Genomic DNA, 26024 nt, shown 5'->3' with positions numbered 1-26024 from the left:
ATGCCTAAGAACAGCAAGGTAGTGAAAAGAGATCTAGATGATGAGGTCATTGAGTCAGTTAAGGACCTGCTCTCTAATGAGGACTCCTCAGATGATGCCTTCAAGAAGAGTGAACTTACGGTTGATGATCCGGAAGAAAAAGATGTAGATGTTGAAGAAGGTTCAGATGTAGAAGATGAAAGACCTGCTTGGAACAGCAAACTCCAGTATATTCTGGCACAAGTTGGATTTTCTGTGGGATTGGGGAATGTGTGGCGATTCCCCTATCTGTGTCAGAAGAATGGTGGAGGTAAGTTTTGTGATACAGCTGGTTGTATCTAGATGATGATGCTAACCTTTCAGATTACAAAGTTAGCAGAGAGAGCCACAGTCAAACCTGCTCCAACATCTCAAGTTTTTCTTTTAGTTTTTGCCAGAGTCTATGAGGAAAAACTCACATTCTCTTTATTTAGAAAGATGCATTTGTTAAAGTAAGTAGAAGATTCTTCCAAGATGCCATTTCCTCATTTTAGGGTAGAAAGCTCTTGATAAAACCTTAGCTACTGCTCAAACAGTGGCTACCCATAACACGTAGTTATGGAGGGTTGTATTGTTTAGGGCCTGGTTATTGTGCTTAAGTGTTCTTTATAGTAATGTGACAATAAATCAAAGCATTAAAACTACATCCACTGTAGAGACCAAAGCAGCATTTGATCTATTAGTATTTAGTGCTACTAAGTTTCACACCTTTACTTTCTAATTGCTTTTAACTCCTGGCCATTTAATCATTATTTACTTCTGGCAAGAACTTCAGAATAATCTGGGAGGGAAAAAATAGGGGTTTTAGTGGGTTTTTTTTGGTTTGTTTTTTTTTGTTTTTTTTTTTTTTTTTAAACTGATGATAAATAATTTAAATAATTCCATTAAGGGACTGCATATGTTTTTGTGCTGTTTGACAGTTTACTATTTTCGTAAATAACAAGGTACCTTTCACTTAAAACAATGGCATCAGGCTGTTTGTTAGTTGACCATCTGTGGTCTTGAATGCAGTTTGAAGTATGAGGCTGGAAACTTTCCTTCCTCTATGAATGCAGAATGCTTCCTCATCCAATGCTATACCATACCCAAATATACTACATTAATGCACACTCTATTGCAGCTAATTACTAAGCTGAATTCAAAAGAAATCTCTTTTTATGACACAGAAAGTGAATGTGTACAGAAAATGAAGAATAGCATTCTACTCCTGCTGCTTTTTTAAAAGCTGAATGATACAACTGATGTAATTGAGGAGTATAGAAATGAGCTTAGACTATGATAAAAGTGTAATTCTTTATTTGTTTTCTCTCAATTCAAGCCATAAAAATTAAATTTATGCTTTTAAATATTCTATCTTCAGGATAAAGTTAAATTCTTTTATATCAGTAGATTTTTTTTTTTTGCTATCATTTAAGTTTCTTTTTTTCTCTTTTATTCTGGAGAGAAAGTCATTAAATGATTGATTTAAAGTATAGTGTCAAGCTGTAGTCTCCAGGATGAGGGACTACAGCAGTTTATTTTGTGTAGTTGTGTTCCTTTGAAAGTCTGTGTCTAATGTAGTCAGGAATTTTGCAAGCCAGTTGCATCCTCTTTTGAACCAAGAGAAGGGATCCATTGGTGTACTCCTTGGGCTGTTGGTTTCATGCCCTCAGGTGCTTTTGAAATTACTGTGTCAGTGAGGGTAGATTTAATTCTGGTCAAATATAAATAATTTTAGTTAATAATTTCACATTTCAGGGAAAAAAGCAAAGCAAAACCCCTAAAACAGTAAACCAGCCAATCTTCAAGGGTTATGACACTTTATTAGTCAAATTTGAAAAAGTAACTTTGATGTCACTTGAGATTGAAGTTAAGTGTTTTCTCCTGTGCTGTGATTGCAGGAAATTGGATGCATAGTTTAGTCTGTGGAGATACAATGTTTTCTGCACATGCTGAGACAAGAGTGTATTTGGCTTTTAACAATAATTTGCACCATTTTAGCAAATGGCAGCCTTCTGAGCAACAGAGGAAAGGAATTGATCATTAGAGCTGAAGCTTGCTTGGTTTTCAAGTTAATCATATTGCAAGATGGAGAAGGTGACACAAAACTTGGAAATATGTAAAGTCCATTGGTGCCTGTATGTGTGTGCCGATGGACAGGTAACTGTCACAAGTGCATAGAAGAATAGGGGGAGGGAGTGAAAACTTCAAGCACATGGTAAGAAAACCTACACACATTTTGTATGAGGTTCTGTTTTCTGCTACACATATTTTTTCTAATGAGTTTTCTAGGTAAAATTAGAGTGGTTTTATGTAGCCCATGTAAACATCAGTGTTAGAACTGTTCTGTAAGCTTCTGCTGATAAAGCTGATAAATACCTGTTGAAGTCTCTTGGTATAAGGTAAACTTTCCTAGTGTATGGCTAGGTCTCTACCTTCAGTTTAGACCTTCATTTTCTTCCCTGTGTTTAAGGAACTTATATCTGGAAAATACCATGTGAGGGGAGGGAGGTATGTTAAAAAGTAGCAAACTGATAGATCCAGTTCCAATTTAAACCAAAAGGAAGTAAAGACCATAGTTACTCATTAGTTTCCTTCACAGCCTTCTTACAATACTAAAGCCACCCGTAAAAGAAAAGGCAAATCCTAACTATAAAATAATCTCAGTTTTTATCTTTTTTTTTAAACTTCTGTGACAAGAACAGCAAAATAAACACAGATAATACACAGCAAGGTTAGCCCAAATAGACGTGTTATTTGAGAACTTTGTGGAAAAAAAAAATCTGTATTTCCCGCTCTGTTTTCAGTAGAGATTTAGTTTGTTTATGGCTGTGGCCTGTGGTATAATGGCACTCCTAATGTCAGAGCCCTCTCCTGCTACAATGAGATACCTGTGACACCATCTTTAAAAGTAACTTGAGTAGCACTATGCTGCAGTGAGAATTTGGATGTCTCTAGATATGTTTGCAATCTCTGTTTCTGAGTCTGGTCTGTTTTACTAAACCAACTTCCTTCAATTTATTTCTTGTGATTATTTAACACTTGCTTCCATTGCTTTAATTCATAGCAGTTCATAAATATTTAGAGTAATAGGTGGTATTTTTTATAGTTAACTAAGTTAAAACTAGACTGGGTAGCTCTTTGCTGGCTTTCACACTTGTCTTATTCCCAGAAAAATATTTGTTGGGAGAGTTGAGAGAAAAGGCTGGTATACAGCTAGGATGTACTTGGATCCACACTGGGAATTTAACTGTAATACTGAATTTATTGAGTGGAAAAAAGAGTCTGGGAGCATCTAAAAGCACTCCAGGGTGCTGATTTTCTTGACTTTGAGAGGGAGGGTGCAAAGGAGTTTTAAGCTCTGTGAAATAGGGGCTGAAGATGTTCAGTAAAGTTTTGAGAACTGACTATAGATCTCTCTGTACTCACCTCAGGCCCTTCTTACCCCTGGCAGACAATGCCCAGACTCCATCTGGCACTTAGGGCACCTCTTCCACTTTTTGCAGCATACAGATAAAAAGCTGTTTCATCCTTGATTCTTGATAAAGACGATTTGTGCTGGAGCTGAGTATGCTCAATTTCATTTTTGCACTGTAGCATTTGTTCATTCCTCCTTTACTCCATGAAGGTGAATATGTGTGTTTCTTCAGTTAAGCACAGTTCCTATATAACAATTTCATAACCTCTTGGTAGCATAACAAAGGTTCAGAGCTGCCTCAGCTTCCTGTGCTTGATAGCCTTAAAAATGAACTGCTCAGGTCCACCCAGTCTTGCCAAGATGCTCATAAATAGTGACAAATGGGATTTTTAATTTCCTGCTGCTCCTAACTGTCATCTGGAGGACAGCCTTGCTCACCTTTCACTATTTTCAAACAAAGAAAAGATTTAAAGTTTATTCTGTTTGGTTGTCATTTCCCTTTAGGATTAGCAGAAGTATAATGTTACTGTTACATAATTAGAAGTAACAAAAGCAAAATAAATTAGCTATTCTGCTAAAATGACTAAGTGTTACTTCGAAGAAAAGTGAGGAGTCTCCAAGGTACTACATGTTCAAAGTTTTGTGTTGCATTTTTGTGGGCATTAACTTAATTTTTCTGATTTTTTTTTTCTTTTCTTTCTTTTTTTTAGGGTAAGTCTTTTTTAATATCTGTGAAAAGTCGAAAGAACTAAACAATTATAGATAAAAGTTGTAAGCAAAATAGAAAAAATTGTAGCATATGATGCCGTCATTGTGTTTTGAAAAGATTGACCGGGGTAGAGTCACATTGTGAGTTTTTAGAGTTAATTCATGTGAATTTTTTACTGAAACACCAAGAGATTGACGTTAATGTTTTGTGGTCTAATAAAACACACAGCAATTGTACTTTTTCTTCTGCAGTGCTCTTAGGAGCAAACAACTAATGCAAGAGAAATGGGAACAAACCAAATACTCCCTTGTACTCCCAACACTCGAGTATGGATTCAGAGATGTAGCTTTGGATCAGTAATTTATATTCTGTGCCTTGAGTTCACTGATGACTACAGTAGAATTTTTTTGAGTTCAGTATTATCAGACTCAAAATTTAGTTGTACTTTAGTGGACTGAAAATGTCTTGTTTCTACTTCGCAAGTGTAATTCTTCATTGAGGCTATTTGGCTAAGATGATATTCACCCTTTAAGCGCAGTTTTGTAAACAGGAACACCTGAACATACTGAAACTGAAATTAGTGACAGGAAGATTATACTATCAGGATGCAGATAAAAACCTACAGATAAAACATAACACCATTTATCAGAATTTTCCTGACAAAAGCAGTTTTCATTTTGTAGTGGTAAATAATTTTACTTTCTGAAGCTTAGTATACTGTTAATTTATAGTGTTTTGTTGCTCATTTGTTTTTACTTTGAAAATTTAAGCATTTGACATTGAAAATCAGCTTATCCTCATCTGAGTGTCAGCTTCTTGCTTGCAATCTGTTAGTAAGTGTCAAGTAAGTGATAAGAGCTGGGATCACTCTACAAGACAGCAGTAAACTTTACCTTGATTGAATAAGAATTAAATCAGACACCAGACACTCAATTAAAATCTAGCATAGCAACAGCTGAAACAAATGTTGAAAGTTAATACATTTTTCAGGTTGCAGCAAGAATTGCTAGGAGACGAAAATTCGTCTGTAGTATCGAGGTGGTAATGGTTATGTTGCCTTGGGTTACTTCTTTTGAAAGTATTTTCCAGCTCTTTAATCACTAATTAATCATGTAATTTTATTAATTTTTTGGAGCATTTTTAAGAGTTTAAATCAAAACCAATGTCATTATTCCACTTCTGTCAATAACATTGCCAAAGACAGTCCTTATGGTAATCTCAAGAAAGACCATTTACCAGATATCCCATTCTGGTGCTTGATTAAATGAAAAAATAAGGAATTCAAAGTAGTGCACAGTTTTAACAATCATGAAATCTTTGTGAAATGTTATATCTTTGTCATTCATTCTAGTAAAGAAGAGTAAAGAAGCATGAGTTTTTTGGTTTTTTTTCTTATTTAATATGGAACCCAATGTTTAGGATCAAAACAGGCAAAAAAAAAAGTGACTTCACAGTTGAATAATTTTGTAAGTGTAGAAAGGAGACCTGGGATCCTGAACTACACAGAATTGTAATATTCTGACGGCAGCTTAGCTCATAGGTGTAGCAGACAACTGACTGTAGGATGTTGTTCAAGGCCAATTTATTATTCAAATTCCAATTAGAATGGTCCTTATCCAGTATTGTAGCTGCAAGGTCCCATGATTTCATGCACAGGCAAGGGACATGCTGGGATGTTTCCATAGTGATTGTTTTTTAGGATGAAGTTAGGATGTCTTAAAATGCTTTGAAATATGTCTAGCTTCAATGCAAGACTTTAGCAAAATACTTGCCCAGAGATGCTGTGGTTTCCTCTTGACTATGGGGCATAGAAGTCCTTTGCAGCTATGATATAGCTGTATAATCCAGCTGTATCTAATCTCTATTGTACTGGAGCTCACACATGCACAATTTTCTATTATATCCATTTTGGTGACAAGAACAAGATCAGAAGGAAGCTCAGGAGGTTTGAATAATCAGAAGAACCAGTGCTTCAGGTGCTTTGCACGAACCTAGCAGTGTAGAGGTGAACTCTGCTGTCTGGCTACCTGCTGAATTACAGAGCTGTCATGTTTAATGTAATGTGGATTTAACACCACATTTATTGAACTTATTTAGTAGACTCTAACTGATAAATCTTGCAATTTACATTGATACTGCACCATAAAACACCCACATCAGCCCAGTCTTTAAACGTGTGCTTAACTTTGCAGCCTTGTGATTAAGGTTGTGGACTGGGACACTGAAGAGCTGGGTTCAGTTCCTGCTCTAGTACAGTCATCCAGTGGGATACAGGGTAAGTCATTAGGCCCCAATTTTTTTGAGCTGTGTAGGTTTGTCTCTGCTCAGCTATGGCACATCTGTCTAATTAAGATCTAAGGTATCATTTACAGTAGCATTATATGATATAACACCTGTGTACTGTTGGCTTTCAATGAATTGTGTGAGCAGTTTTTTTTAAAGACAGTGATGCCAAAGCTTCTCACTCGCAATGTAAATTCCGTGTTGCAGAAATTTTGAGAGTCAGTCAGGGATGTTTAATGGTTTCTGTGTTATATGTTTTTAAGACAGATAGTCCCCCTCATTTTTGAATGTGGTTGTTCCTCTGTTCCTCAATTTTCCTCACATTTATTTTTTTCTGTCTCTTTTCTTAATAGCAAGTAAGTCCTTTACATTCTTTCCATTACGTGCACATAGAAGATGAGCTGCGAGAGACGCCTAAGTACTGAACAGGAATGTAGCTGGTACCTCAGTAAAAACAATGCTTCAGTAGACACTGTCAGACAATGTCATTGCATAGCATGTTATCATGGAGCTACTTCATTGATAGCATAGCCCCTAGATTGTGAGGTACATGAGACTAATATTCTTTGCCTGGTGTGACAGTGGTTTTTCACAGAAGTGTAGAATGGTTTGGTTTGGAAGGGACCTTAAAGATCATCTAGTTCAAACTGCCCTGCCATAGGCAAGGACCCTTCCCCTAGACCAGGTTACTCAAAACCCCATCGAACTGGCCTTGAACAGTTCTGGGGATGGGGAGTTCAAAACCTCCCTGGGCAACCAGTGCCTAATCAACCTTATACGAAAGAATTTCTTCCTAATATCTAATCTAAATCTACCCTCCTTCATCTAAAGGCCATTCCCCCATATCCTGTCACTACAAGCCCTTATTAGAGGTTTCTAGCTCTCTTGTAGGTCCCTTCTTGTACTGCTATAAGTTTCTGTAAGTTCTCTCCAGAACCTTTTCTTCTCCAGGCTGAATAACCCAAATTTTCCCATGTCTGTTTTGCAGTCCTGTGACCAGCTTGGTGTCTGTGGACTCATTCCAGGTGGTCAACATCTTACGTTGGGGCTCCCATTTTACTCAGATTTTGTTTCTTCTTTTTTTCCCCCTTGTCTTGAACTCAAGTCTGCAGTTAATCCATGATTAACTGCATGAATTTATAAGATCTTTGTAATGGAAGGGGATGTCCAATTAGTGTGTACTTTGTGAGGAGCAAAATAGCGAGTGGGCCTAAATGGGAATGAATGCTACCAGAACATCTGAGACCTCCTGCACAGCCTAGGAAGGTTTAGCTTTTCTAACATAAACTGTATTCCATGAGATAAATTGCCCACTAAGGGTATGAAAATGCCAGTGCATTTTGATAGATTCCTAAAAAAGCCCTAGAAGGTTGACCCTTGATGAGGGAACTTGAAGTAGGACTTAGCTGGAGTTGAGGATAAATGCCAATACGGTTTCTGAACTTTGCTCAGCTTCTCTTTCATCACAGGATGAAGACATTGATTATACAAGTTAGCAGCTCTGAGTCTAAGCTTCTGAGGTCTTTAGATCTTTGCTTTGTAGCTTGCTTCAGCACACTGCAGTCTGCATCTCTCAAAGGTTTTCCCTTAGCCCTTTAATAGTTTCAAACAGAAGTTCTAAGGCCTTTGAGTTAGTTGTCCAGCATGGTGGTCTATATTGCAGCTTAAGAGCCACACAAAGTCAGGTGCCATGTTGCTTATGCTGATGCCTGCATGTTTTATTAGCTCTGGTACTAAATACTCCACCACACCAAGGAGGAAGTTAGGCTTGGAACTTGTCAGTCTGCTTAGTGTATGGATATTTACTTGTAATCAGACTTCCTGAAATAGATGGAGATGCATCCTTAAGTTAGAATTGTGTATGATCAGTTCCTGCGAATAAGAACTTAAAAAGGAGGAATTGCTTTTTATATATATGTTTATGTAAAGGTGAAGTTACAGTTGCATTTTCAAATGTGACTTGAAGAAAAGAGTTGGTGAGTACTGCAAGATACAGATCTACAATACTCCATTTCGCTTCTACCTCATGTTTCTGTTTTCTGTCTGGAGCCTTGTGGCAACAGGCTGATACAGTTTTCTTGCTTAGCTGGGAAGCATCATTATTATGTACAGTATGAAATCCCCTTTTTGATCATCTGAGAAATGGAGAAATCAAGAGATATCTTCTGAAACTTCTTAATGATTGAAGCTCACTCAGGATGTTGTGTACAGAGTGTTTTCTATATTTCCTTTATATTCAGTCTTGCTGCTCTGTTACAGGTCAAGCTGTTGGGTTTTCTAAGAAATGTTGATTTAGATCCCGATTATTCTGTATTTCTAAAAAGCTTGATTGAATGTCCCATATTTCAAACAAATAACTCATTTCAGTAATATCTCACTTGCAGAAAGACTTGCCTCAAACATGTTACAGGGCTTTATAGGTTAGGTGTCTTTGGGTTTTTTATATCTTACAAGACATATGAGCGAGGTTCAGCTAAAATGATTCTTGCATGTGATCAAAAAAGCTTTGCAATGAAGGACACTAATTCGAATTTGAAGCTATTAGAAATTTTCACATGTTTTATGTCAATTTTCACATTTGTTCTGACTCTTCTACCATTTACTCTGATTTATTCTTTGTTCCCCTCATAGGTGCCTATCTTGTGCCGTACTTAATCTTGCTACTGATAATAGGGATTCCACTCTTTTTCCTGGAGCTTGCTGTTGGGCAGAGGATCCGTCGAGGGAGTATTGGTGTGTGGAATTACATCAGCCCCAAACTTGGAGGAATTGGATTTGCAAGCTGTGTAGTAAGTTTTTTAACACTGTGTTGCTTGATTTCAGATGTCATGATTTAGACTTCCTGTTTTGCTGCAGGGAAAGGCCATTGATTTATAGCTGGGCATCAAGGTCAGTTTACAGTGGTTTTGAAGATCTTACAACTTGAATTGATCCATTGAAACTGTTGGCATATATGTGTCTGTTAAGTCAGTCAACTTGTATTTTGTTATTCTTTTGAAATTGGGAACTGTGGAACAGAGTACCCTTTTGGAGGAAAAATGCCTGTAACAGTACAGGTATAACATAAATAAATATGGAGAGAAGTGAAAATTTAGAAAATGTCAGGTACTTTAAAGGGACAAGTCCTTCCCTTCTTCTTCTGATTTAGTTGAATAAAACTAAATTTAGTTAATCAGGTTCATTGACTAATGTACAGAAATATGCAGAAGTTCAGCAGGCATTTTTTTATTTGCTTCCTAAATGTAACTTTTTGGTTTTTTTTTTTTCTTTTCCTTCTTACAAGGTATGCTTCTTTGTGGCCCTGTACTACAATGTCATTATTGGATGGAGCCTGTTTTACTTTTCCCAGTCTTTTCAGCATCCGTTACCATGGGACCAATGTCCTTTAGTTAAAAATGCATCTCATACATGTAAGTCTATGTTAACATAAGGTTCTTGAAAATCACAGAAAATATATAAAATTGGAAGCTTTCAAACAAAAAGGAGAAAAACTACAATTTAAGAAGATATTTGTGGGCAAAAGTGTTCTCTTTGTGTGTTCTTAAGTGTCCTATAAGAGCACTGTTTTCTATGTAAATTAATGGAAATGAGATAATCAGTCCTTTGAATTTTGCTGTAATGAGATAATCTCTGATGGACATATTCTATGACAGCATTAAAAGTTCCTTATCCCTTTGGTTTGGTTATCTTATAACAGTACATATTTTGTATTATTATTGCTATTGAAATATGAATTATTTTCTCTTTTCCTTTTTTTTCAGATCCTAAATTTTCTTTAATTATCTTTTGTGGGTTTATTTACCACTTGAATAAAGAACAGCCAGGGATGTTTGAAAAGTTGTACTTTTTGTAGTGTCTTTTCCAGAGTTGCTTGCTTCAGTTATTATTTAGAAATAGTACTTGTGAGTGTTGACACACAGTCAAACTGAATGTGTTCCACAAGCTGCTGGCCATTAATTGAGCAGCAGTGGTTGCTGATGTACTCTTATCCTTCCTAAATACTAAGACACAGTGTGTCAGCCTAACTTGAGTAGAGGCTATCTGAACTGAGCTTAAAAAAAGAAAACTATTATATTTGATAACCCCTTACCATTTTTAATAGGTTATTTCAGTGAAGATCTGTCATCTATGTTAGGTTAGGTTAAAAAGTGTGCATGTTCCCCTTTTTTCCCATTAATTCTCTTGACTCAGGACATGCTTACATGTATGCTTGATTGTCAGGTATAAATAATTTAAAATAACTTAAGTAAATATTTTCTCTGTAGAAATCTTTATGTGTTACATGTCTAGATAGACACAGTTTCTTAAACTGTTTGGTAACATGACTAGAACAGAACTATAGTATGATCCAAAGAATCACTTCTGGAATATGCATAGCAACTTTCACTGTGTAGGAATCGCTTATTTCCTTTTCTCATCACTTTGGTATTATTATGTTATTATTTTATTATTTATAATGGCATTATTATTTATTATTATTTATAATTTGAGTGTCATATCAAAGCAGACACAATGATTCGTTTTCCGTATGTCTTCAAATTTGTGTTCATTGCAGAGAGGTAGTGTTCATAGTATGTAATTCTTAGTATCATATGCAGATAATGTAATTTTATTTGTGATAAATTGAATATATGTCTTCATCTAAGACTGCCTACTGTTTAGTTCTGAAGTGAGAAGTAAATTCTGCCTTGGAGTAGGTTTAACCATAATGCAGAGGAATACATTATCCCAACAGGGTGTTTTAAAAGATATACCCAGAAGCTTTCACTGATAGCAGTTGCTTTTTCTTTTAGCAAATGTCTTAAGACTGTTCTGTGAGTTAAGTTTTTTAATAAATGATGATGGCACAGTTAGAAATATTGAGAAGTGATAGAACACTGTTACAAAATCTCTCTCCTGAACCCTTTCTTTACTTGCTAACATCTCTTTGACAGTTGTGGAGCCAGAGTGTGAGAAAAGTTCTGCAACCACTTATTACTGGTACAGAGAAGCACTGAATATTTCCAGCTCTCTGTCAGAGAGTGGGGGTTTAAATTGGAAGATGACTATCTGCTTGCTGGCTGCTTGGGTCATGGTATGCTTAGCCATGATCAAAGGCATTCAGTCTTCAGGCAAAGTGAGTATACCGTTTACCTGCCTGACATTGTTTTATTTTGAGGCATTTCAGGACATTTCTGTTCACCAAACTGTCTGTTTACTCTCATGAAATCTGTAGGAGCAGGTTAAGTGCTTTGACTCACTCCTGCGTTTGTATAATCTCAAGTAGAAGAATATTAGTAGTTAAGCATTAAAATTCTATCAATTTTATTGGAAATGGTAGTTATTTAGTGGGAATTGAGATCTGAAGAAGAATCATTTTGCTTCTCATCAGCGTAGTTGTTGCATGGAACTGTACCTCAGCTTTATTGTGCAGCATAAGTCTCTGTGTTATGAGTGTCTAAGGAAATAGGTTTCCAGGTGTACTCACTGTATGACTGCAGTGCATTCACGTATGCATGCTTCTGGCATTAACACAGCAGCATTCCAGGTCTCTGGATGGTTTCTTTTGATTAATGATTTACCATCCCTTTGCGTCTGAGTACCGATAACTTGTCTTCTTTCCTTTGCATGCAGCCAGCTGGTGAAAGATTTGCTAATCTCTTGATCTTGGTGGGATTTTCAGAGGAAAAACAATTTGTCCCAATAGCAGAATTCTTTTTTTATTAAAAAGTTTGGCACTGACATGGCAATTTCTGTGACCTCCTTGGGGCATTTCAGTTAAAGAAATAAGTAGCAAGTTTAACTAGAGAATCATTTTACTAAGTTTTACAGAATAAATTTTCTTTTTAGTGATGGGTAATGAAAGGTCAGATTTGATTATTATTTTTTGTTGTTTTGACAGTAAGCATGTGATCGAATTCATTGGTTGTGTACTTTCTATTGATTCTTGTCCCCTTGCCTTCTGAAGACAAAATTATAATTTATTCATGCTGCGTACCTTTTCCATACCCAGTCAAAGTACTTTTGTAAAGAGAAGCATTTCTGCAACAGGTTACTTCTGTCTTTGTTTTCATCTCATTGAATTAATACTGAATTTCCCTGGAAGTCCAGAGGTTCTTCACAGGTTAGTGATAAATACATCAGGCAGTTTTATTGCTTTTGTACAGTAGAGAATTTAATTTCTTTTACAATCATGTGATTTTCTTTCTTCTACAGAGACAAGGGGAAGGGGAAGTGTTCTGCATATTTCATAGAGCATATGATTATCAATGCAGTCATATATCCAAAGGATACTGTGTAGTGAATGAACATATTGAAAAGAAACTCGGTGTTAAATGTCATGTTACATTTTTTTCCTTGCCTTCTTGTATTTCAGATCATGTATTTTAGTTCCCTTTTTCCCTATGTGGTACTTTTATGCTTTCTGATCAGAGGATTGCTACTTAATGGGTCAGTGGATGGAATTCGTCACATGTTCACCCCTAAGGTATGTACTTAATTTCTGTTTGCAGGGTATTAAAGTTTCAGTGGCAATTTGACCATTTATGAATGCTCTCATTTAAGCTTATTGTTTTCATAGAACTTTTGGCTGTATTTCTGTTTGCTTAAATTGCAAAATTTTTGTTGAACTCAGTGGCACAATGCCAAGCCCTAAAGTCCAAAGGCTCAAGGTGTTCCAAGGGTCTGTAGAGTTACCTCTCTTAGGTGAGGGCTCCTGTTGTTATACTCCTCTACAGAGCTAAACAACTGAGAGTGCAATTTAGAGGATTCAGGAAGCTTAGAGAGCTCTAAATACTGAAGTTTGCCATTTTCTAATATTGAAATGTCTGGTTCTGGGTTGTCAGTGCCTTACTTTGCACTTGGAAAAGAGCATTTTATTTTCCTCTTTAGAAAAAACTTGAAGCTCTTTACATAGTAGCCCAAAGTACAGGTGACCTGTATTTAGTAGTGAAGTAGTGGAAGTACTCACCACTCAGCTTTCCTTATTACTTTTCTTATGACATGCCAAGATAGCAGCAGTTCTAAGCATATTTTTTTTTTACTGCTAATATTTTTGCCAGTAACATGCCTTACACAGGTTTAGGTTTTCGAACTATGGAGGTGATAAGGAGTGTTATGAATCACTGTTTAGCTTAAAGATCTAAATTCTACCCACACCTATCTCAAATGCTTGCAACTGCATCTATACTATAGGAACAGGATGATTGAATAGTCAGAGCCGTACTCAGGAATGAATAAGACTGGGCTTCATATTGTATTGTGAAATGGGCTTTCCAACAAGTCCACTTCACAATACAGTTGAGAAAAACAGGACTATTTTTTCACAAATGAAAGCTAAATAATAAGATAATCAAAATCAATGTACATAGTGGCTAATGCCAGATGACAGGGTGTTGTCAGTTGTTTTGATTCCAGGTGTTTTGAGTCTGGAGAGCTGTCATCCTGTAAAAATGACCTTTCTCGTCTCTCACGTTGATGCAGTCATGTTCCACTTCACTCACTGTCACCACTTGAGAGTCATGCTTGTGCAGAGAATTGCAGGCTGCTCAGGCAAATTTGAGAAACCTGAGGAAGAGAGAAATGTAATGACTACTAATGAGAGAAAGTCTAAAGCGAAGGTGAAATACAGATCTCTATAAGATATAATTTGGTTTCTCAACCACAGTGTTAATACTTCCTTTGGCTGGAGAAGTACCACTAGATACTGAGGGAAAACAAATATAAAAACTGCCATTGGATACCAAAACCTCTTCAGTATTCACTACTTCATGAGGTATACTTAAAAAAAGTTGCAGCTGGTGTTTTCTTTACAGTTAGATTATACTTAATTATACAAATGTTTCAACTGTTCATTTAAATTATATCAAAAGAAAAATGGTTCTTAATTTCTTCTGACAGTTTCCAGTTTTGTATCAAAATTTAAGTTGTGGTTTAAATTTGAAGATAGGAGGCCTGTATGTCATATGTATTATATGTGAATATAAACCTTACAAAATATTTCCATTAAAATTTTTTTGTACTTCAGCACTAATTTGGACTGTAGGTTCATAGGAGACTACCTGAAGAAATTCAGACTCCCGCCCCTGTTGTTTCATTCACTCTACTGTGCTAACACTTTATTTGGGCATCCGGGCTCTGAAAAGGAATGCTAAACCAATCTAGCATGTAAATTATCCAGGTAGATAGATGTGAGAGGGAGAAACATCTTTTTGGCCCAATTAGATGAACAAATGACCACATTTTGAGCACAGATGATTGCAGCAAATTCCCATCAGTTATGCCAGCACGGGAGAGGGCTGGCACACATTGGTGCAGGTGTGAGAGTGCAAGACTAATGCAGAGGGCATTAGTCTTTTGGCATGGCTGTTAAACAAAGCAGGAATTCTAAATAAGAAAATTCATGGAAAACCTAAAGAAAGGTATGTGAAAAGCCCACTTAAATACTGCAGTTAAATTATGGGATTATATGAAGCTGAAGTACAGAGACTCCAAAATTTCACATACAATACCTAATAGTAAATCAATCTAGAGTTAATTTTGAAAGTCTGGGCAACATGTATCCCAAAACATGCTACTTCTGATGGTACCAAAGGATATATTATAGGAAGTGAGAAGTGTTTTGGTATTTCAAGCAGTTAGGGATTTATTGCAGTTAAGTGTTCCTTGCTCTCCCTCTGGTGGGAAAGCTCTGGCATGGCAGTGCCAGAGTTATCACTACGTGCAGTAGCAACCTGTGCATTGTTATTATAATCTAAATTGTAAGTCAGGAATATATTTATTCTCATAAATACCTTTTCCCAATTTTATTGTATTTCAGCTATATATAAGTGAATAAAGAAGCTTTCTGCTGCCTATCTGTAATAAATATTGCATCTCCATGGAAACAGACATTTTATCCAAAATGTTGTAACAATAGCAGATTAATTTCTCCTCAGAGTAAGACAGTCAGTCTAATAATTCTGGCATCTATGCTGATGCTTTTTATTTTTACTTCTATGGATAAACCTAGAGCTTAAAGAAAATAAAGGTCACTTGCATTAATAGAGGCCCTGATTCAGCTTGAGCAAATCTGATGTTTAAATTTGACATGTAGTTCTTTAATTCTTTTTCGTGAATCAGTATCTAGAAGAATTTGAGATATACAAAAGTTGGTTTGTTTTTTTTTTTTTTTTGAGCATTGCAGTTGATCTGAGTGAGCAACTCTGTTAAATTTTTTGATAAATGATTTAGTTGCCCCTGAAATACATGACCCATTTAACATAGGGCTAAGTTCAAGGCATCTGACTTAAGAGATTTGACTCCTGCACTACACAGCTTGTGGTGGCGAGTGTTCATTTCATATATTTCGTTTTCCTTTACACATTTGCATACAACAGAATTCCATATAAGCACGTGTATCTCATGTTCACCTTCTTTTTGTTCATTTGAAAAGTAACAGCAAGGCAACTTTAATCATACTCATTACATTTATTAAAATGGTTGATCCATCTAAAATACATCTTAAGTCTAACAGAAGTCAGTATATATACTGTAAATAAAAGAGTACTGTAAAAAAAAAAAAAATCTCTTATTTCTCAGCATAACTAGCTGCCATTTCAGTTACATAGCTCCAGTAGTGTCTTGTTGTTTGGAACATATGTATAGCATGTTTCTCCTCAATGTTTAGATAATATAAAATAAATAGAAATTCTGGCCCATAAGTTTGCCAGTTCCGGGGGTGCATTCAGCTTTCATTTTATCATAATGAAAATACAGTTGTAGTGGAGTATTAGCAGTTTTATGATGTCGTGTTTATTCTGTTGTTTTTTTTTCATATAATAGAAATGCATTTTATAGCTGACATATATTATATCTAATTTCAAACAGCTTGAAATAATGCTGGAGCCCAAGGTCTGGAGAGAAGCTGCTACTCAGGTGTTCTTTGCCTTAGGGCTTGGATTTGGTGGAGTCATTGCCTTTTCAAGCTACAACAAGAGAGACAACAACTGCCATTTTGATGCTGTACTGGTGTCCTTCATCAATTTTTTCACTTCTGTGCTGGCAACTTTGGTGGTGTTTGCAGTTCTGGGCTTCAAAGCCAATATCATAAATGAAAAATGTGTTACCCAGTATGAACATCCATTTCTTTTTTAAAAATTATTTTTACGGTTTATTTCATTTATGAGCTAACACAGACCACTGAGTTTGTTCTCTCTGTTCTGTTGTGTTTTACAGAAATTCGGAGAAGATTTTAAAACTTTTGAAAATGGGCAACCTCAGCCAAGATATGATCCCACATCATATCAATTTCTCAAGCATTACAGCAGAAGATTACAATTTAGTTTATGACATTATACAGAAAGTCAAAGAAGAACAGTTTGCTTCTCTTGGTCTGAAATCTTGTCAAATTGAAGATGAACTTGACAAGGTGAGATTAAGTCTGAATACAGAGATTAGGAAGAGATGAATGTTTGTAAACCTGAAGTAAGCTGTGACGTGTACCCTCACAGAGTATCAGTACAGTGTACCTGGGACCTGTGCACCTATAAAGACCTGCATGGAAACATGGTTGCATTCTGTCTCACTTGAGGACTTTTGGGTCTGATGTCTTAATATAGTCTTCACTGATTTATAATATATTTGGCTTATTATATCATTCTTCTCAGGAGGTGATAAGTTTTTTAAGCTCTGTTTTTCAGAAGAACTGAGCCATGAGGGTTTTTCCAAAGTCTAAACAGAGGTGTTACCTAATGTCTCAGACTGCAAGATATTCTAGTGTTAAGATACAATTATTAGATATAAAGATTACTTCACTAAAACAGAAAAATTATCTACTTATTAGGTAGTTTAATGAGTGTCATCCTGTTTTGAAATCTTACAGTAAGCCAAATCTGTAACAGAAATTATAGTTTTCTAGCTTTAGAGAGTCAATTGCAGATTGAAACACTGACTTCTATATGGTTGCATCAGCATCTTAAGATAAAATTTAAAATTGCTGAGTTAGACTTTTGAAGTTTCTATGCTATGGCTGCTGTTTAAATTTGAAACAAAAGTATAGAAAATAAATCCTTTATATGCTTACTGGAGAATACAGAGGGCATTTTGTAGTAGTCCTGTATTGTAGCTGTCATGCAAAATTATCAGTGAAGGAGAGAAAGAAGTTCTGATTGGAGAAGAGAGGAAAATTCTTCATAATGAGTGCAGTCAGCCCTTGGACTAATCTCTCAGTGGATGTGGTGGTTTCCAAGTCATACGACACTTTTAAGATTCAGCTGGACAGTGTCCTGGGCCATCTTGTTTAGACTGCTTTTGCCAAGAAAGTTTGGACCAGATGATCCATGAGACACCTTCAAACCTCGTAGTCTATGCTTCTATGAAAGAAATGTGTTAATGCTAATCAACTTACAAATTCTCATGTTGCAGTAAATAGTATTAATTGGAAGAATTACGTATTAGATTGCAATTTCCTGCTCTGCCTTCAAGAGGCAATCAATGACACTGAATGAATACAAAGTCAGACTTGTCAGGCTGTCACTCTACCAGAAAACCAAAGAAAATTCATGAATAATGATTTTTTTTTTTTTCCTCACGACAGGCAGTTCAAGGAACTGGTTTAGCTTTTATTGCATTTACAGAAGCAATGACCCACTTCCCTGCTTCTCCCTTCTGGTCAGTCATGTTCTTTCTCATGTTAGTAAATTTGGGACTTGGAAGTATGTTTGGAACCATTGAAGGCATTATCACGCCCATTGTTGATACCTTCAAGGTCAGGAAAGAAATTCTTACTGGTGAGTTACACAAACTTTCTTTTCTCCATAGAGCAGCAAACAAAATTTTTTTTGACACTATGAATTTTTTTTTTTTTTGCCGTGAAGGTTTGCAGAGCAGTAAATCACTGTGTTCCAGACTGTACTTCCATGCACAGGCACATTAATATCTGCCAGTAAAACCTTAAAACCTTGTCCTGACTGTTATAGTAGCATAAACACCCTAAAACTTAAATTTTAATTCAATTTCTGTTACAAGTTTCTTTATGGTCAGTACTTTTGGGCTCTTTCAGAATGCTTTCCATGCCAGCCTGTGTCACACATTGGAGAAACAAAGGAAAAGGAAAGAGTGAAAATACATTGCAAATTACTACAAATTATTCCTGCATAGGCCAGATGAAATCTTAATTTATAATGAAATTTTTATTATGCTAAAATCAGTACAGTAAGTCTCTAGAGAAACATATTTTTCCCTGTTAAATGTTTATGAAGTCTTAAACAAGGTGTCTAGTTGTTTTGTTTGGGGATTTTATTATTTAAATGCCCTAAGTTATTTGTTTGGGGTTTTTTTATTACTTAAATGCCCTAAGTTATTTGAGGTGTAGCATGTTCATGTAGCTTTGACTTGTAGGGATTTCTCTTTTTTTATATAAAGCATCAGCAAAGGTGTGAAAGTTAGGTTTCTGAAAACCTTCAGGACATGTCGCTGCAAGAGATTTGGTGTGTTATGCACAAATTCAGCTTTCCTATCAATGCCTGTAAAATGTGGGATAGAAAATAAATTAAAAAAAATGGTGCTTTAACATTGTCTATGAAAAAAATAATAATACATTTTATAGGAGTTAACTCCTGATGCAGCTGAGCAACTGCTTTTTCCCCAATTGCTTTCCTTACTTTACTGAGATAACAAGTAATATTTGATAGGTAAAAAAATCAAATCCTTAAAAAAGTGAAATCAATTGATTTTTCAGAAGTCCTTAATTATTGAGCACTTTTTGGTCTGTTTGGTTTTTTTTTAATTAGGTCTCAACTTCTTGCTGAATAACCAGTGCAACAATTAGAATTTAGCTGTTCTTCCTAAGCATGTGTGCAAGTACCATGATTTATAGTCATTACACTGGAGTAATGGAGCATTTTACAGTAATTCCTTGTTACTCTGTTAGACAAAAAGAATTATTAAGATAAAGAAACATTCAAGAACTGCCTTTCTCTTGTAACTTTTGGTATGCATGCATGATTTTAGCTAAATTCAGTTGTACTCAAAAGATTACAACTTGATATGGTGTTTTGTTAATTAACTGAAAAAAATGAAATATTTGGATTATTTTTCATGCAGTACTGGTGGTATTTAAGAAGGATTATAGCTGCAATAGATTTTGTGCTTACAAGACAGAAACTTTCAACTTGTACAGAATTGTTAGTATATTTGCAACTCTTCAAGTTCAGAGAAACCAACTCAAATGCTTAAATTTATTTTGCATTCAACAATGCCTCATGCTGAGTGGTGGAAAGTCCATAAAGACATTATAGTAATAGCTCCTACAAGGTTCAAGAAAGTGGTTAGATTTCTACTACAGTATTTGAAACAGTGTAATTGTCTTACTTTCTGTACTATAATCAATAATAACTGATTGTTTTGGATTCATGCAATGGGTGTATTCTGTAAGGATATTTTATATTTTGACCCAGCTTAATTTCACCGAATTTTGGACTACTTAGGTGCATCCTTAGCCTAAGTTCCCTGTGAGAAAAAAGAAAAAAAAAAAAAAAGAGCGCTTATAACTGTAAGAATCATCTTACTGATGCTTCTCCTACTACCGATTCCACGATTTTTTTAAATTTGACTTACTTAAGCATTAAGTCCTGTTACTGACAAATGTAGTTGGAGAAAATTATATTGTGATCCATTATGCAGGATCAGCCTTTCAAGAAATATATTCTGGGTTGTCCCTAAAGAAGGGACAGAAATGTTGCTTAATGTAGAAATACATTTAGACACATCCTAATAGAACTTTATCTTTTAGGAGCAGTCTATTCAGCCTTTATATTTTTTAGAATCATAGTCTTTTTAGAATCATAGAAACTATTTAGTATTATTTTATTCCTCATATTTTCATTTCTAAGTTCTTTTCACTTTGAATTCCAAAAAGTGAGCTGGTGACCAGTTAACATGATGTGTGATGTTTTGCCTACTGGTTGATTTTACCTTTGCATTTACATTATGTTTAGTGAGAAATAGTCGCTTGATGAATCTCTGCTGATTACTCTCTTAATCAGGACTGCTGTGATATGTTGATTCTAATTTCCTAATTTCTCTTTTTTGTAGGAAAGAGGTAGTATCACTAATATTCTTAAAATTGAGAGCCCCTAAGCAGCAAAATGTTACCGACTTGATGTTTATGAAGTAATGTGTTAGTTCCTCTTTGTCCATGGAACTTTTTAGTAGTTATAGCTCATATTTCTGTCCTTTATTCCAGTCATCTGCTGCTTGGTAGCATTTTTTATTGGCCTGATCTTTGTGCAGCGCTCTGGAAATTATTTTGTGACAATGTTTGATGACTACTCAGCTACTCTGCCCCTGCTTATCGTGGTTATTTTGGAGAATATTGCAGTCATCCGAATTTATGGAATAGACAAGTAAGTGAAGGAAATGTATCTCACTGTCCATATCAACACCATTCTTTACAATAATTAGTGCTATTTTTATTATATTGCATGAAGCATTTGCATTATACACAGAAATGCAAGTAATTAGAAAGCAGGACAGTCTGGTCTAGAATCTAGTCTGTTACTAAGAACAGGATTGGAGCAAGATGCTACATCAGAAGAGTGTACTGAAACCCAAAGAATAATTGCAAGAGGTCCAAAAACAAGAGAATGCAGTAAAAGAGACAAAATTAGAAATTTAGAAAGCAGGCTAGATAGAAAAGTGTAGGGAATTTGTATCAACAAAGAAAAAGATTTCAGAAATAACCATGATCTAAGCAACAGATGAGGATGAGTATTTCAATGTAGTATTCCAGGCAGCCTGAGAAAGAAACAAAGCAAGCTCTAATGGCAGTAAAAAGAAAAAAGTGTCAATTTAAGAACTAAATTTAGTTTGGGGTGTTACAGCAATTAATTTTTCTTTGCATTAGTTGTGAGAGAGGAGATGACAGCAAAAACAGGGTGAAAGTTTACTTGGAAGCAGCACAGCTGACAATGAAGTAAAGTGACTTGTTGGAAGAGGAATGACCATAAACCCCTCTTTTTTTTTCTTTTTTTTTTCTTTCATTTGAATTCATTTTATATCTAAAATCAGCAGAATGTGTTCAGTAAGTGAGATCAGTATGTGCCATGCTTAAGGAATAGAAGAGGTTGTATCAAAAATAACTTGTGCCTTGCACAGGTTAAACAGAACATGCTGTACTAATATGTTATAGTAATTAAAATGTCTGTAATTCATTTTCATGAAGAAAAAGTGTGACATAGAATGGGTGGGGTTTCATTTGACTTTTCACTTATCTGATCTGAGTAATCAGCCAATCATTTATCACGATGAAACAAAACTATAAGAAAACTTAATTTTATGGTTTTCAGACATTGTTTCTGGTCTATGCAAGTAGTACTTGGTCTGCTTGCTTGTTCAGGGAGAATTCCAACTTGGACCACATGTATAATTCTATAATTGATCATTTAGATATAAAAACACCACTAGATTATTTTACACATGCAACCAAAAGATAAAACAGACGACCTGGTTATAAGGTTGGTAATGTCCAGGCTCCACTGTGAATGGAAGTAGATATACCAAAAGTCAGCAGGTGACCTGTGAGGAGGTTGATGTTTAAGCATAGCTAAAATATGGTAATCCTTTGCTTATGACTCACAGTGCAGGCAGTTCATGTTTTCAGAAGAGGTTCTGACATGATACAGTGAAAAGTTAACAGCCAAGTTTCTCATTTATAATGACCACCCGAGTATTCCCTCTGCAGTATTCCTAGTATTTCTTCTGATGTATGTTTCTGCAGAAACCTAGCAATTCAGTTTGCAAAAACTGTCAGTATCAACAGCCACAGGTTGCCGTTGGCTGTGATAATACCAAGGGTTCCCTGTAGATAAAGTTCCGTATAAATGTCTGATTATTAGACATCAAGTCTTTGATCAGATAGTAGAAACCAAAGCATAGCATCCAAAGGGTGCTATAGAACAGAGACAATGTATGAATTTCTGTAGCCAGGAAGGAAGATCTCCCATACTGGAATCAGGGAGTTTGAGCTAGAGGAGGCTTTTAGAAGAGGATGAGTAGGATAGAGACAATGGGAGACTACTTTAAAGTAAGGATAACAGATTCATGTTCAACTGGAAGAAGAGCTGGAGATCTCAGAAAGAGAAGGCTACCTAGAGAAGGTACACTCCATTTGTAAATTCAGCTTCCTTTTAATAATGTGTTTTATTTCAGTGTAAACAAACAATAGAATGCCTCAAGCTGTGCAGTTAAAATATTTTTTCTGAGAGTTTACATGACAGAAACTTCACATGTGTAACTGCTTGGAAAACATCCTTCTGTAAGAGCTTTTTTGAGATGCACATTTCAAAAGGGAGTGGGACCGTGAGGGAGTTAAAACAATCATTGCTTGTTTACACTCCAAAAGAATTATTTCTAAAATCATTCTCTGTTTCTACTGGCTCTGGAACCATGTACTCCATCATGAGTACAAAAATAGGAGTTTTGTTCATGTCTTAACTTAAAATTTTGAGGAGAAAGGAGGCAATTTTATAGCTTGGCAGAGTTTTATTTCAGCAGCTTATATGATGCAAACCATATCTTATGCATAAAGTTGGTTTTTTTAGACTGCAGCACGTGTATGGGTTCAAACTTAATGTTGCACAATCTGTAAGATTGTGCTGGTAAACAACCCAGTAGACAATACAAGAAAATGTAAAAAAGAATCTTCTAAAAGAAAAGTGAGTTTAAATATCTTCCAGCACAGTCCAGCAAGCAGCTTACTAAATCACTGCACTGTGCAGGGGTTCCTTTTGTTCGTCTGGTCTGAACTACTAGTGTAAGATCTATTTTTCAGCCCATCTGGTAATTTAAATTACAGCTATTTCTGTATGCACAGTTTTTCCAGTGTGTTGATTCCCTCAGGTTGGGTGCTATGTGTTGATTACAGTGCTCAAAATCTCAGTGTCTACACTAACAATAACATTTTAATCTCTTCACAGATTTATGGAGGACCTGAAGGATATGCTGGGGTTTTCTCCAAGCCAGTATTATTACTACATGTGGAAGTATGTTTCACCCTTTGTATTGTTGTGTTTGCTGGTAGCTAGCATTGTCCAAATGGGATTGAGTCCTCCTGGTTACAATGCTTGGATTGAAGATACGGTATGTATATAGTATGTATGTGTATATGTAGGGTTTGTATGTATGTATGATACCATCATCATCAGCATCATCATAGTGATCGTATCTGAAGCATTTGAGAAACACATGACCAGACAAAAAATCACAATTAGACATTCAAAATCAGCATAAATAATGACATGATTGCTTTTATCTCAAGTAACTTTGGTGTAAAACCAACAGTTTTTTAGTTTTAAGTAGTTCTGCTTTAAAGTATAACTGATTGACACAAACCTGTATGCTCTGGGTGACTTATTTTGTAACGTATGATAAAGAAACTCTTAATCGTGGGAGAGGCTGTTCACATTCATTAAGTCTTATTTTACTGCAGAAAATAGATGATAACTGCATAAATCATTTCAGATATCACATTATGTGTCATAATTTTTTCCCTTTGGGAACACATATCACAGTGTAGGTACCAGCTGTATTCAAACCTGTCTCTGATAAGAACTTGTCTGGATGAGTGGCAAGACAGATCTGAGCTTTGACTTCAAAAAGAGATTCAGTCAAGGGAACTCTGAAGACTTAGGCTAGTTGTAGGCCCATGAGCCCTCAGCTATTTCTACAGGCTTTTTATGCAAAATAGACAGAGAGAAAATGTCAGACATATTCATCTAACGAAACTTTCCCAAATTAGCTGGGGGGAAGTCACAGCAAAGACAGGTAAAGGATAAACACAGGAGGTTGGCTTTACTATTGATAGATAGTATGCCTGCCTCTATCCAGACAGCTGCAGGATTCTCAGAAAAATGCTCTTGTTACATTTGAGTCTTGACCTCAAAAATTAGAGAGATACCTTAGAATACCAAGCATGCCATTCCTTTCCACATACGAGGTTAGGCAAGCAGAGCTTGTTGGCCATTGATGCTTGGATGCAGTAGAGGAGTGGGGTATAGTTGTGCCCCAGCATTTTAATTTATCTGATGTCTAGGCAAAGTGCAATAACTAAGATAGTTCCTGTCTAGACCAGCTACTAGCCTACAGAACAGGGACTGATTTTCCAGGTGTACTTACATAGATAACCACTGCACACTTGTCTGTTCTGGACATCCTTTAAAGGATCAGGAAACTACAGAGAAATGTAGCAGAAAGCCTAAAGTGAAGATCTTCACTGTTCAACAGTGTTTTAGTCCTGCTCACTGGCTGAAAGATAGCAATCCTACATCTCCATCCCTCTTCAAATCTGAGATCTGTAGTGGTGCCCAGACTGTGAATGCCGTGGAGTATGTGCTTGAAAACTGCAGACCTTAATGAGGACTGCAGTATTTGTTATTTTTCTGGTAAAGATTATTAAATGTTTTTCTGTTGTGTTTCTCAGGCTATGGAAGAGTTCCACAGCTATCCAACATGGGGAATGATTGTCTGTATATCTTTGATGGTGTTGGCCATACTGCCAGTCCCAATAGTCTTCATGGTACGCCGTTGCAACCTTATCGACGACAGTTCTGGTAGTTTGGCATCTGTATCCTACAAAAGAGGTCGGATAATAAAGGAACCTGTTAACCTGGAGGGAGACAATACAAGTCTGATTCATGGGAAGAGTCCAAGCGAGGTGCCGTCTCCAAATTTCGGCAAAAACATATATCGCAAACAGACTGGCTCGCCGACGCTGGACACGGCTCCGAACGGACGTTACGGTATTGGCTACCTGATGGCAGATATGCCTGACATGCCAGAGTCTGATTTGTAACCGCAGAACAAAAAAAGTGCTGTCTGTTTCTTCTCTCACTGATCACGGCCCTGCTGTGAGAAGTGGTCAGCGTCACTTACTAGGGTGCAATCTCAGGTGCTCCATAGTGACAGTCTTTAAAATGTCATGGCTGTACGTGCTGGCTGAGAACATTCACGTTGGATTAATTCTCTGAGTTTTCATTTGCACTGAAGGAAACATTCAAATGCGACGGCAGCCTACATCTGCCGGCATAGCCAAGATTTGATTTTTAAATTAACTTCTAAATTTCTGAAGCCCAGGTTTTGCTCAAATGATAAAATATTTCTGAAGGTTATATCATTGAAAATGAATTTATTTTTCTGCTGAATTTCAGGTTGACTCCCAAGTATTAACGGTGAGCTCAGTAGTAGTTCACCAAACCTGTGTTTGTGTAAACACCTGTATATACCTTATGTAGATACGCTGTACTTATTTTATTAGCACTGATAATTACTTAGGCTATTAGCTGAGTAAAAAACAAACCTGCAAACTATTTTCTTATGTAATAGCTGTATAGAGCAATAGTATTATAAAATCAAGGAGTAGACTTATAGGAAGGCAATCAAAGATTCCCTGTTCACTGGGGACTGCATAAACTGTGGCTGTATATTTTGTGTAAAATATTTGCTTTTTCAGTGTGAAAACAATGTTAGAGTGAGTCACTCCAAGAATCTTAAGGATTGTGCAGATTCTGCATTTTTTTCTATGCTGTGTGCCTAAAAAAGACCTTGATATTTATTGTGGTTACAAGATTACATATATATTATATTTATATAATATACTTGTAA

General features: G+C 36.0%; 1 protein-coding gene across 1 annotated transcript; it reads left to right on the top strand.

The window, feature by feature from the left end:
* On the top strand, positions 1-25215 carry SLC6A15 (solute carrier family 6 member 15; the record flags this gene model as incomplete). Its single annotated transcript, XM_084206316.1, has 11 exons — positions 1-289; positions 9039-9196; positions 9691-9817; positions 11342-11523; positions 12763-12873; positions 16254-16495; positions 16602-16794; positions 17962-18154; positions 20611-20770; positions 23342-23504; positions 24844-25215. The coding sequence occupies 11 exons, from the start codon at positions 1-3 to the stop codon at positions 25213-25215; spliced, it is 2190 nt and encodes a 729-aa protein (XP_084062442.1).
* Positions 25216-26024: the final 809 nt, after the last annotated feature.

Source organism: Fringilla coelebs, assembly GCF_963513975.1.
Source record: "Fringilla coelebs genome assembly, chromosome: 5".
NCBI classification, from domain to species: Eukaryota; Metazoa; Chordata; class Aves; order Passeriformes; family Fringillidae; genus Fringilla; species Fringilla coelebs.
This window is presented reverse-complemented; position numbering and strand designations above follow the sequence as displayed.